Source organism: Spizellomyces punctatus, assembly GCF_000182565.1.
Source record: "Spizellomyces punctatus DAOM BR117 chromosome Unknown supercont1.17, whole genome shotgun sequence".
Lineage (NCBI taxonomy): Eukaryota > Fungi > Chytridiomycota > Chytridiomycetes > Spizellomycetales > Spizellomycetaceae > Spizellomyces > Spizellomyces punctatus.
Window position 1 is genome coordinate 104,658 of NW_015971553.1, and position 12,101 is coordinate 116,758.

Below are 12,101 nucleotides of genomic sequence, written 5' to 3' on the forward strand. Positions count from 1 at the left end.
CGTGCCAGATTTTAACATAATATTATATTTGGATAAGGCATACCTATAATTATTCCACAATCTCGTGAATACATATAATCTCTATCGCTTTATTACATGTCTTCTACTGTCCTAAAATATGATATCTAATTTACCTAATAATATACACAAGTCAGAAGATTCGAAAGAACTTATACATCTAAATAAGGATTCCCGTCTTCGATAACCGTTTTTGCATCCCGTTGTTCAACAATTGCATTTGATTCAGAAGGTTTCTCGTCGCGTTTGTTAGTAATAGGCTGACCCGCACTTCTCATTTCACTCTTCTTGGGTTTAATTACACCAAAGTATTCTGCATCGTCATCCTGGATCGTGCCGGGGGAGCTAACCAGCTTGGGCGTTTCCAGTACTCGCTGTACCGTACCAACTCGGCTGCGTCCCATTCTCCGACCTGCCATCGGCTCACGAGGTAAACTTGGCTGGGACGATTCCGATTTATCGTCCTCCACTCTTACATTGACCGGATCCGTTGCAAGAGCAATTGGAGGTCCTTCCTTACGCTTGAAACCTTTCAGTGCTGCAAAGACGAATTTGAGACCGGCAGCTGTGAGGAAAAGAAGATGTATGCCGATTATGGACAGAATCTGAATGTATGAGATCAATTGGGCAATCCAGTCTAAAGAAAGGATCCTCGTCAATAATTTCGAATAAAATATTCCGGGAAGTCCGACCACTCACCAATATGCCAGGCGTTTCTAAACAAAAAGGAAACAAAGAGAAAGAAAAATATGCCGCTCCGGCAAAACACCAAGAAGAGCTGCCAACGATTCGCCGGTTTTCCGACAAAAGGATTCTTCCATATCAAGTACGCAAATAACGCTGCATCTCCGCTAATCATGATCGCAAACTGGAGATAAGGTGGTATCAGTTTGCCGAGAATTCCCACCGAAAAGGCGGGTGCCACCCGTAACCACCAGGTCAGAGCTATCAAAAACTCGGCATGTGAGATATAGTGAGTCGGATCATATTGGTTGAAGAAAGGGCCATAGAGGAGCATAAACTTTTGCGAAAGGTATAGAGGGGGAAGTGGCCAAGAAGCTGAACGAGATGCGGAGGTAGCAGCGGTTTGGTTTGAGCGTTTCGAAGAGACGGAGAATGCTCGCAATCTGGGTGCTATTATACTCGACGCTGACTCGGGTCCAGGTTTCGTACCCGCAGTGGATACAGATAGTGCTCTCATGCGAGTATACACTTGGGCGGCTTCTTTCGCCACAACGGTATCTTCCGAGTAGGATCTTATGGACGCTCCACTTCCTACCACAGGTACTGACTCCTTTGTAAAACTTCCAATGTTGTCTCGAATACTGCGAGCATAAACTTGGTCTGCAATTTCTGGATCTTCGTCGTCCAACCTCCTATTCATTCGTGCAATGGCAATGAGGCGGAGAGTCATGGTTATAGGTACGATGACACCCAAGGTAGCAAACACCAGTCCAGCAAGGGTGTATACAATAGACGGTTCACCGGACAGTGTAAGTTGGTGTAAACTCGTTGACGTCAGGCCGAAATAAAAAAGAATCAATATGCGAACAAGCCATCCACCAAGATAGTGACGGATGTGGTGATGTTGGTCATCATGCGAGAAAGCATCCGTTTGTGAGAGGTGGTGACGAGAACGTACCACTACCAAATACAAACGTCAATCGCAATCTAAAAAAAACACGGATGATGTGAACATACCTGCTCTTGCCACAGCAAGACATGTACAGGATACAAATGCGATCAACACCACCAGCACAAATGGTATCAAGGTATGCAGGAAGATATCTTTCGGATGTAATCCCAGCATTGCCGCATAGCGATCATACCCTGTCACAAAGCCATCCGGCTTTATGCCGTTCGTTGGAGCAATCTTTGGCTTGGCCACCGGCGTCGGTGTACTGGTCCCATTGGCCGGTTGCGTCTGCCGCCTGTTCAACCTGACGTCTCCAGTGCGTGCCTTGATATCTTCCGTCTCTTGGCGTAGAGTCTCCACTCCACCTCCTCGAATATTGTTGGCAATGGAAGTAATAAAACCCACGTTCCATGTCCCAGTTGCCCAGGCAAGCCGGCTAACGAAGTCCTGGTAGATAATAGGGTAATCAAAGTTCAATTGCCCAGATGCTGCTGCGAACTGAGCCAAAAGCGCTACATCCATAAAGCCGGGACCAATACGCGATGGCAGCAAACGAGCAGTGGGTGCCCACCCCGAGGAGAGATCATATATCGTAGGATGGTAACCAAATCTCATCAATCGAGCGATTGTCGTCGTTACCCCTGCTGCTACTGCGGTGAAGACGGATCCCCAAGTTCCGACGTAATTGATGACCGAGTAGCTAAGGCCAAGGTGAATGCTGATGCAGCCCAGCTGGATTTCATCCGATGTCGCATCTTGGAATATGATACGGGGCTTCCAGTCCAGCAATGGCACATTTGCTGGAAGGGATATGTTCTGAATTAAAGATTATATTAGTCTCTTGCGAGCTGCATAGCGTGATCATTATAAGCAAAGAGAGGTTATCCGTACTTTGTTGAAAATGAATTTGCCCGCGGCAACAGGGCATTGAACGGAATTGCAAATATCCTCCTTATTCTGGACAAGCAGTGATGCGTTTAGAAGGGTTTTCGCACCATCGTACTCAACACTTGCTCACTCACCTCCCAATACTCGAACCCAATAACCGCCAAATTCGTTTTTACTAGAGCCAAATAGAGAATGGATGCAGGATGAGCAAGATCCCTTGACGCTGTCTCTTGAGCAATACATACCAGTCCCATTCGTGAGTGCTTTCTGTGTCGTTCCTTCCCCATATACGTCAATTAACCTCGTCTCGGAATCATAGGTCGCTTGCACATTTGAAATCTTGAGTTGTGCGTCTCCATCCGCGGAGCAGGGTGACCATGGTAGTGGGGACGAGGTCAATGCGATCGCAGTGGGTATTGACGCCAAGAGGAGTGTGGACAGGAAATGCATTGGTGCGAGGTTCAATGCATTGCAATGCAATGTATGAAATGTTTTGAATGAGGCTATTTGTAATGAGCAACTCTCTGCTTGCTGCTGCTGCTGCTGCTGCGGAATGTCACAGAAAGCGTGCAACCAAAAAGTGTTCCAAAAGCGTTCAGTTTATGACGTCCCAAAGTGTTGGAGTCAACGGCAATCGTACAACAAAAACTCTTTGTCCATTTTCCGATTATTTAACTGCCCTTTGTTTGCGATTTTAGGGAATTTTGCGCTTGCTTTTTGACTTTTTGACTTTTCTGACTGACATCATTTTGGTTTGGAGTTTGAGGGGTTGTTTAGATTTGCCCCCATCCTCCTTCCAACCAAGAGGACAACGAATGGGTTGATAGTTTGCTTGCATGTGCTGCCATTTCGATTCCTTTGACAAAAGGATTGGCCTGTCTTGACTGAAAAGAGATGCCCAACTAGTTACCATTTGCAACGTATGATCGCGGTTCTACGAGTCAGTTAAGAGAGGGTTTGCTGCATTGCTTCACAGACCCCCGCTACAAGCTATGGCAAGGAGGCGGTCATATGGACCAAAACAAGCAAACTGACAGCTGTTGCCAGCAAACGACCTTCACTACAAAATGAAAGGGTTAAGTTGAACGGATAGGAAATGCTCAGAGCTAAAATCTCATGTTCCCAATCCTATCACATATCCTATCATTGCACCGACCCCCGCTCCACAGCCCACGGCCCATCCATTTACTGCTTTACATTTATGCCTTTTCCTTTCCTCAATTTCATCCATTTCACTTTCATGTCGTCTCTTCATGACCATCCGATCCAGTCCATCTTCAATAGAATCTCGTATGGCCGTGATACGATTTGCGAGAGCTTCCGCTCTCATCACATTCTGATCAATGCGTTTGTTGGTCTTTGCTATTTGGTCACTGAGTACAGTGTCCAAATCTGAATGACGCTTTTCGACAATATTTTGTAAATTGTTTAACATCGTCTGCAGACGTTCGAGTGCTGACACCATATTTGAGTGTCGGTTTTGCGTGGATTGGTCTAATGCTCCCAGAGAGGTTTGCGTGGCGTCTAATTGGGACTGAAGGCTCTGGAGTGAGCGTTGGATTGCTAGGCTCTGTTCTAAAGATGTCAGCTGGGCAGGTTCTTGTTGCGAGGCTTTGCTCACGCTAGCAGGTTCAGAATCTGAATTATGTTCAAGGGTTTGCCGCGCAAACGATCCAGTCTTTCGCGCTAAATGAAGGGGAATCTCTAATCGTAGCGCCGACCATAGGCGACGGACGTGGAGTAGTTGAGACACAAGTGCGAGGATGCGGAATTTGGCCACACGAGAGGCCTGTGATGCATCATCGTGCTTGTCAAAGGCTTCAGCTTGCGCGTCCAAACTGGGGATTGTTTGCGTATCTTGATCTGAAGTTACTTGACGATCGTCATCACACACGTGCGTATCTTTTGTACTTGCATCTGCTCCTCTATTCGTATGGTTATCACCACTCGCATTTTCAGCTTCCCCATCTTCCGAGTCTTCTACTCCATGCGTTTTCTGTTCTACAGAGCAATCCTTGAAGAAGGGACGTTGGGTTGCTGTATGCTCTGTTGGGATGACGGTGGGGTCCGCTACAATCTTTGGTGTGCGAACAGCCCACTTTCCAGTGCTATTTACAACTGACGTGCCAGGCATAAGCAGTATGCTCATGTACGAATGAGGAACAGTCATACTTACATCTTGATTGATCTGAGGCAAATACTGGTGGCTGTTTTTGTTTGTCACTGGTACCTGTGCTTGGACTCGTGTCTGCGAAATTATTGGACTTGTTCACTACAGGCACGGGAGACGCTTGATCAACATCTGGCATGCACAATACAACATTGTGTGGTAAGGTCAATCAACAGCCGTCTAGATGAAATCTCCCTAATGCCAGGAAAAAAATCACTTACTTGGGCATGACTTTTCGACTCCCTGCAAGATGTGAATCCTCTTGAGGCTGTTCAACAGCGTCCGAATTTTAGTAGGCTGCTTTCCACTTGGCACACGGATAGTGCTTTGTGAAAGTTCCGTGTCTGGCAGACTGGCTGTCATCTCCCTTTGTGCCTTTTCCATTCCATCTACTCATTTTGCAAGTTGCAGTTAAATTCGGCCTTCCTCTGCAATTGACGGTCTAGCAGTGCCAACCTTTATTCACCATTTGATTATCCTTCCTCTCAACACCTTCATCATCAATTAAGCCAAATGTCGTCATATACTGAAATTCGTCTCTTTGTTGATCTGATGGAAAAGACAAAGATCCAGCAGATGGAGAGAAATTGGTCATTCTTGCAGAGCGCTTTGTTAAACAGACAAAACAAGACGGTCTTTAATGAAGGCATGTCATCAAGTCATCCGCCACATATGGGGCTTATTCAGTCACATTACTCGTGAGTCAAAGTGGTGCGAGTCACATGTGGAGATCACTTCAACATTAAAGTAAGTGTTCCATACGGCGGTTACCACTGGACCAAAGACCCAAAAAGCAGCAAACCCAACAGACATCTGGCAAGAAACTGTTCACCCCAAAAGTGCGGGCGATCACTGCGCCACCTGCTTATGTGATCACAACGTCAATGTGCTTTGACATTCAGATCTTTTTCAGGCTTCGGCCGGCACCGCCATGTCATGATTCGTCAATAGCAGACTATCTTTCAAGCTTGATTTGGTCAGTCTAGCATGGCAGATGTTTATCATGAGTTCCTGACTTCAAGTGAACGTGAGGTTCAAAGTCCTGCCAGATAATTGATCAATCTCATGCAAACTGTGCTTGTGGGCATGTGTGTGGCGTGGGCAGGTGTCAGTGAGACTGTATATAAAGACTCGTTATCATCCTGAAGATCAGTTTGGGTCTGATATGCTCAGATGCCTTGTGCGTAGCAGATTGATCTCACCGCTTTTATACCTCTCATGAAAGCACCCACGAGCTGTACGAGAGTTCATGCCAATTAGATGGGTGAGGTGGGTGATGCGTTGGAACTGCATCAAGCGGTTCTAGCTTTGAGAATACTGGCAAACCTGGCGCAATTACAGGTATTTGCACCGGGCGCCCGCAAGCCATCCATTGAACAAGAAGGAGATGACGATCTCCCACTTCCACTCCCTAGCACAAGTGTCCAGTCAAACTCTTTGCACATGCACCCCTTCCAAAGAAACACGCAAGGTAGAAAAAGACTTGGCAATATTCGCTAACACTATAGAGAAAAGTTTTAAACCACACACAAACGCACAAGGATCAGCACACAGATCCCCCAATCTAGCAGCATCCTCCCGCCTTTTTCTGCACGCGCGACGAAAAAAAAAGAAGCCTTATGAATGATGGATCACCTGGCAAGAAAAAGAAGGTAGCACATACCGGAGCATTCGTGTCTGTTGGAGCAACGGTGATGGTCTGCCCAGCTCCAGGCCCTGCGCCACGCTCGTTGTTTTCCGATTCGAGCGCCTTGTTGGAAACAATTCGGTAGATTTCTGGAACAGATATTTCAAATTTAGTAAAATTCAGCCAAATCGAAGCGCTGCCTCCAATCTTGCCCACCCGTCAAAATTTTTTGGAACGCAAGCTCAACGTTTGTCGCATCCAGAGCAGAAGTCTCGATGAAAGAGAGACCATTTTCGGCTACGAAAGGGAGAGGACCGGTTATCTACAAGTCTCCCGCACACTCCTCTAACCGACCATCACTCACTGGCAAACTGCTTAGCCTCCTCCGTTGGCACCGCCCTTGCATACTTCAAATCACTCTTGTTCCCCACCAACATAATAACGATGTTGGTATCAGCATGGTCTCGCAACTCCTTTAACCAACGGTTCACGTTCTCGTAGGTTTGTTGTTTTGCAATGTCGTATACAAGGAGAGCACCGACAGCTCCACGGTAATAACTGGTAAAACACGCAGTTAATGTTAGCCTTCCGCAACACCTGCCCCTCAACCCCAAGTAGCAGAATGCGACATGACATACGCGCTCGTAATAGCTCTGTACCGCTCCTGCCCAGCCGTATCCCAAATCTGTGCTTTAATGACCTTTCCATCAACGTTTATGCTTCGCGTCGCAAACTCAACCCCAATGGTAGATTTGGATTCGAGGTTGAATTCGTTCCTGGTGAATCGGCCGAGAAGGTTGGATTTTCCAACCCCCGAGTCGCCGATAAGAACAACTTTGAGGTAGAATTTGAGATACATTAGTGACATGTCGGTGTGAGATGTTATAAAAGGTCATTTGCAAAAGTATATGCATCTGCATCATCTGAATATGCGGTCAAACCGAAGCTTGACACCCTTTCGCGTTGCAAATTCTTACAATCATCCATAACCTTCCACACGCGACGGCCGTTGCATACCACTCAATCCTACTGTTATCTCACCCGCATGCGCACGGACATACAGCACCCCAACACCTCCTATCACATACATGCCTACAGAACCTACCCTTAAAAAGGTAATCGTACTCGTCGTCCTTGCTCATCTTATCTACGAATAAATGACGTCTCGAACTCTAATCGATCAATCTCGTGCAGATATACACGAAACGCGAGTATAAGATCCTTGCACGATTTAGATGTGTACGCGAGATACAAAGTGCTGGTTAAAAGAAAAACACCAAAATGTACAGAGCGAGTGAAGAGGCTGAGGGTGCCAAAGCGGTCAATCCGCTGTCGGTGCATTCAAAATGCTCGTGATTGCGCTGGGTCAGCTGAGCCATAATGTGGCACGCCCCGCCACACTTTTTGCGTAATACATTGGAGATCCAAAGGACGGGCTTCCCTTTTAAACCTTCTAATCATTGCAGACTGGACGTTCAAGGCAAGATCCTCGGTTGGAATGCCCTGTTTTATGGATCCTGCGCACACAGTGTGATGCAAAACAATATGTCGCCAGCCAATCCACAGTTATCTATTCACATCATCTCAGAATCTGCCGTATACTACACTTTTAAATTTGTTAGAATTTCCTTTGCATCACTACAGTCTTGACAAAGATGACATGTACGCAGTAATAATCCCCTTTGTCAAATGTCACGACATTTTAAAAATTACTTTTCAAAACGCTTGTGTCGTTCCTCTTCCAACAGCTCTCTAACGAGGCCCTCCGCATCACTAGTTAACCGTTTGATCTCTCGAACGCGCTGCATCCAGGTATGCTTGTACATTACAAGAAGTTTGGACCCCGTAAAACATCTGCTCTCAATAGCAGCTGCAGTGGATTCGATGATGGCCCTTCAAGAGATTATCTTTGTGAATTTGAACTCAGTAGGGCTTTGGATGCAATTAAACGTACTTGCGGAATCCGCGATCTAGTAATCCATCATCGGTTCTCCACGCCCAGCATTCATCGTTTTGGACATTTAGTGTACCGTCCAGAGCTTTAGATAATTGAAGAAAGGCGTTTTCCCGATCTTGGACCTTCAGGTCTGCAACCGAGTGCGACGAGGTCATGACCAGAGGATACTTTGTTCTGGCCATATCCTTTGCGCTAACTAGACGTATTCATACGGCTTGATCAACATCTAATCTATACGGGCAATAATAAGCGAGCGATAAATTTCATACCAAATACGGCATCCTTGCGAGTTGATTTCCGACCCAGTTGCTCAAAGATGGTTGCATTCGATTCCTTTACGGCTTTACCCGACCCTCTCCGAAAGCCAAAACTAGACGCATCATAATCATCTTGAATATCTTCCCAGCCGGTTTCTTGTCGCTCTCTTTTCCTGGCTCTGGGGTCACTGGTTGAGCTTCCATCAAACCCGTAATCGAGTGAGGAGTCATTCTGACGAGTTCGTTTGTTCGTGTCCGTTGGTCCTATCCACGTTCCATCCCTCAAGCGCATATTCCTGGTGATATGGAAAATGAATTCGGGCAACTGAATACCACTGTTAACTTGAGCATACCCTCCGGCCTCGAACTGGCGCCCTGTTATGAAATCTTCAGAACTTCCGGGTGTAACCAAAGCAGCTTTCTTTTCCTTCTCCAACTTTATTGGATCTTTGCATACGTCGCACCGCTTTGAAGGGCATAAAATCTCGGCTTTCAGGGTAGCCTCATCTGCACCGAAATAGCGGTCGAAAAAGACATGTCTACATGTTTTTACGTCCTCGCAATACTCTACCATCTTGACGTATGTTCATTACAGAAATCGACGGGAAGGTTCAGCCCCAGCAGAACGTACCTTATTAAAGCTAGCATTTTCCGATGGTGGCAACCCTTTCGCTCTTCTTTTCTCATTCTCCAACCCTATTAAATACGTATGGCGATCTCTATCTTCATGGCTATAATACAATATACAACGACTGACTTTGCCGTCGCGACCCGCGCGACCGCTTTCCTGATAGTATCCTGATACTTCATCAGTTACTGCTGAAAAAAGAGACGACAGTATACCAAGTTTCGCACCTTCAAGAGATTTCGACATATCCCAATGTATCACGAATCGGACATCCTTTTTGTCGATACCCATGCCGAAACTAATTGTTGCTACCACCACATCCACCACCTCGCTACTGTGTCCTCCCCCTGTCACCGCGTTCTCTGCGTCATTATCACGGACCACACTGAAAGGATCTGTTCCACTCCACGCTTTCAATACAGAATGCCGTTCTGAACTTTTTAATCCGGCATGATAACTCTGAGCTCGCACGCCATCCACTCGCAGCTTTTGTGCAACATCATCACATGTGGATCTCGTTGCACAGTAAATAATTCCACAGACACCTTCAACCCGCTCCTTTGAACTCGTCTCTTCGATCCGCTTTCGTCGGTTTTCGTAAATAGATTTGAGGAAGCTTAGTATATCCGGGTAGGGATCGTTGTTAGAGCGCGGCTTAAATCGGACCTCGTAATGAAGATTGGGTCGGTTGAAGGAGCACACAAAAAGCTTGAGCGAATGTGGCGCAGGTAAGTGGAGCTGCTTGATAATGTCGGCACGGACCCTGTATGGGAATGTTGATATCGAGGAGCGTTGCGACATCGCAAGTTCCAACTGACTTCACCTGTTAGTGGCCGTCGCTGTCAATGCCATCACTGGAATCTTGGGAAAGGTCTCCTTGAACCAACTCAGCTTTCGATAATCGTGCCTGCAAGTCAAAGTCTTAGAAAATACATGGCATAGAGTGTTTCTCAGAGGGGAGAGCGAGCGTACCTGAAATCGTGGCCTGGCCGTGCCAAATGATATTGTTAAGAATCATCGACTAGACAAGTTCAAAGAGTCATACTTACCCCATTCTGAGATGCAATGTGCTTCATCAATGACGAGCCGTGATAGCATGGCTCTCTGATGAAGCTTCTCGAGAGTCGTCCGAAAGTGATCCGTTGCCATTAACTCAGGTGTCACTGGACAGATAGAATGAGTGAGTAATGAGGCAGGCATTTCATAGGGATTGGGAGTACACTAGTACCGTAAAGAAGCTTGATCCTCGGTTTGACCAGGGCGAGATCGGTCAGCACCTGGAAGCGTTGTGAGTAGTTACGCAATGTTTTGCATGATTTCAGGCACGAACCTCTCTGCGCTCTTTGACCTTCAGAGTAGAGTTCAAGGTTGCAGCCTTTATATTGATCTTTTTCAAAGCATCCACTTGATTTTGCTGCGAAAGAAGCCATTCAATGCTGATTCATCTCAACGCACCGTGAATTGGACGTGATTACGCACCATCAATGCTGCTCAACAGAGATGTTTTAGATTTTTGTACTGGATTGGTGGCTTGCTTTTCCGTTCACCTTAACACATACCAAGAAGTGGAGATACGACGAGGGTTACACCTTGATCGAGCACCGCGGGAAGTTGATATGTCAACGATTTCCCTCCACCTATCGCATTCAACTGACTAAACCCACGGTCGAAAACCAAAAGGAAGAAATAAACTGTGCACCCCGCACCTGTTGGCATTAGAACAAGGCAATCATTTCCTAGTAATGTTATGAGTTATCAATAATCAGAAGCTCGCTGCAAAAACGTTAACGAGGACTTGGCAAATACCAGCAAGGGCTGCCTTGATAACAGCCTCTTGATCTCCCCGAAATTCTGAAAGACCAAATACTGCAATGACGGTTGGATATCCCACATATACATAAATGTTTGGTGGGAATAACAGATAGCCAAAGTTCCTTCGCGCTTGTACCATTCTGCAGAGTTTTCTTCAGCTCGATGGTGCTCTTGGCATCAACGTTGACCACCCCTCCCGAACTCGATGAGCGGCTCTCGAACTGAAGAGCGGGCTTTCTCGTAAAATACGAACTAATGGGAAGGGACATTGGCTCGCAAGGAAGAAATCGTGCGAATGTCCATACGGGAGGTGAAGGACGATCGGACTCATCACGTGACATTGATCATGTAAGATGGATTTGCTTTAACACCAGGGGCTTGGTAGTGTAGAGGGGACAGAAACTGGCACTAGCTACTACACCAGGGAATAAACCGGCGACAACCGGTTCGGAAAAGCCAAGTAATTCCCTCCTTACAACTAAGTACTACTAGGCCCAATTACACATGCAATACATAACGGTTGTTCTAACCGGGTAACTAAGCCCACCACACGAGAGAAATCCTACTAAGCCCTTGATTCCGAAATTCTTTAGTCGGAGGATGTTCAGATACTAATTAAACCAGAATTAGACTCGGAATACGCGTGGGAAAATACGAAGACAACACATACCTGCGATCGTTGCAGCATAGTAGTAGCAATGTTTGCAAGGAGTTATGTTGTTGTTGTAGTCGGGTGGGCGAGGTCCTCGGCACCACCACATCGGTGTTCTCATGATTGATGAGAGTTGGGCAGATGCTTGTGAGTCGAGGATGGGTAAAGAGGAAAGAGGGAAGAGACAGCAAAGGCCCCCTTTTTATAGACCTTTGGCATGCGCCTCACCGCAGTTTTAAAAAAAAACAACATTACATTAGCATGCTACACCGCTGCATGCCTCACCGCTTTGGGCGACAGCGGGGGTGCTGATTATGCGATATGACTAACCGGATTAATCCGGATAATAATGAGTTCTAGTGCCATTTTCAATCACCGCCACACTATGCATGCTCTGGTCCTTTGGTCCTCCGTGGTTCTTCAGGGGCCCCTTCGGACAGGTGAGAAGGAGGTCGA

The 12,101-nt window shown here is 46.5% G+C and overlaps 4 protein-coding genes across 4 annotated transcripts; all 4 read right to left on the bottom strand.

Annotated features, from left to right (window-relative positions):
* Positions 1–3: 3 nt before the first annotated feature.
* On the bottom strand, positions 4–3,227 carry SPPG_07687 (uncharacterized protein). The gene is made up of 6 exons (XM_016755843.1): positions 2,788–3,227; positions 2,677–2,717; positions 2,546–2,611; positions 1,720–2,470; positions 718–1,662; positions 4–655 (listed from the first exon to the last, which is right to left on the bottom strand). Exons 1-6 carry the CDS (start codon positions 2,990–2,992, stop codon positions 171–173), a joined length of 2,493 nt encoding a protein of 830 aa, XP_016604895.1. The 5' UTR covers positions 2,993–3,227; the 3' UTR covers positions 4–170.
* A 412-nt stretch (positions 3,228–3,639) lies between these two features.
* SPPG_07688 (uncharacterized protein) lies at positions 3,640–5,401 on the bottom strand. Its single transcript, XM_016755844.1, has 4 exons — positions 5,169–5,401; positions 4,934–5,101; positions 4,719–4,844; positions 3,640–4,660 (listed from the first exon to the last, which is right to left on the bottom strand). Exons 1-4 carry the CDS (start codon positions 5,305–5,307, stop codon positions 3,657–3,659), a joined length of 1,437 nt encoding a protein of 478 aa, XP_016604896.1. The 5' UTR covers positions 5,308–5,401; the 3' UTR covers positions 3,640–3,656.
* Positions 5,402–5,992: 591 nt separating this feature from the next.
* SPPG_07689 (small GTP-binding protein domain) lies at positions 5,993–7,661 on the bottom strand. The gene is made up of 6 exons (XM_016755845.1): positions 7,445–7,661; positions 6,978–7,173; positions 6,704–6,897; positions 6,556–6,636; positions 6,376–6,488; positions 5,993–6,300 (listed from the first exon to the last, which is right to left on the bottom strand). The coding sequence occupies exons 1-6, from the start codon at positions 7,479–7,481 to the stop codon at positions 6,277–6,279; spliced, it is 645 nt and encodes a 214-aa protein (XP_016604897.1). The 5' UTR covers positions 7,482–7,661; the 3' UTR covers positions 5,993–6,276.
* Positions 7,662–7,875: 214 nt separating this feature from the next.
* On the bottom strand, positions 7,876–11,822 carry SPPG_07690 (RecQ family ATP-dependent DNA helicase). The gene is made up of 16 exons (XM_016755846.1): positions 11,664–11,822; positions 10,988–11,604; positions 10,888–10,917; positions 10,741–10,818; positions 10,661–10,668; positions 10,512–10,595; positions 10,410–10,458; positions 10,231–10,344; positions 10,154–10,166; positions 10,005–10,088; positions 9,409–9,944; positions 9,185–9,351; positions 8,907–9,127; positions 8,566–8,849; positions 8,294–8,492; positions 7,876–8,232 (listed from the first exon to the last, which is right to left on the bottom strand). The coding sequence occupies exons 2-16, from the start codon at positions 11,130–11,132 to the stop codon at positions 8,049–8,051; spliced, it is 2,196 nt and encodes a 731-aa protein (XP_016604898.1). The 5' UTR covers positions 11,133–11,604; positions 11,664–11,822; the 3' UTR covers positions 7,876–8,048.
* Positions 11,823–12,101: the final 279 nt, after the last annotated feature.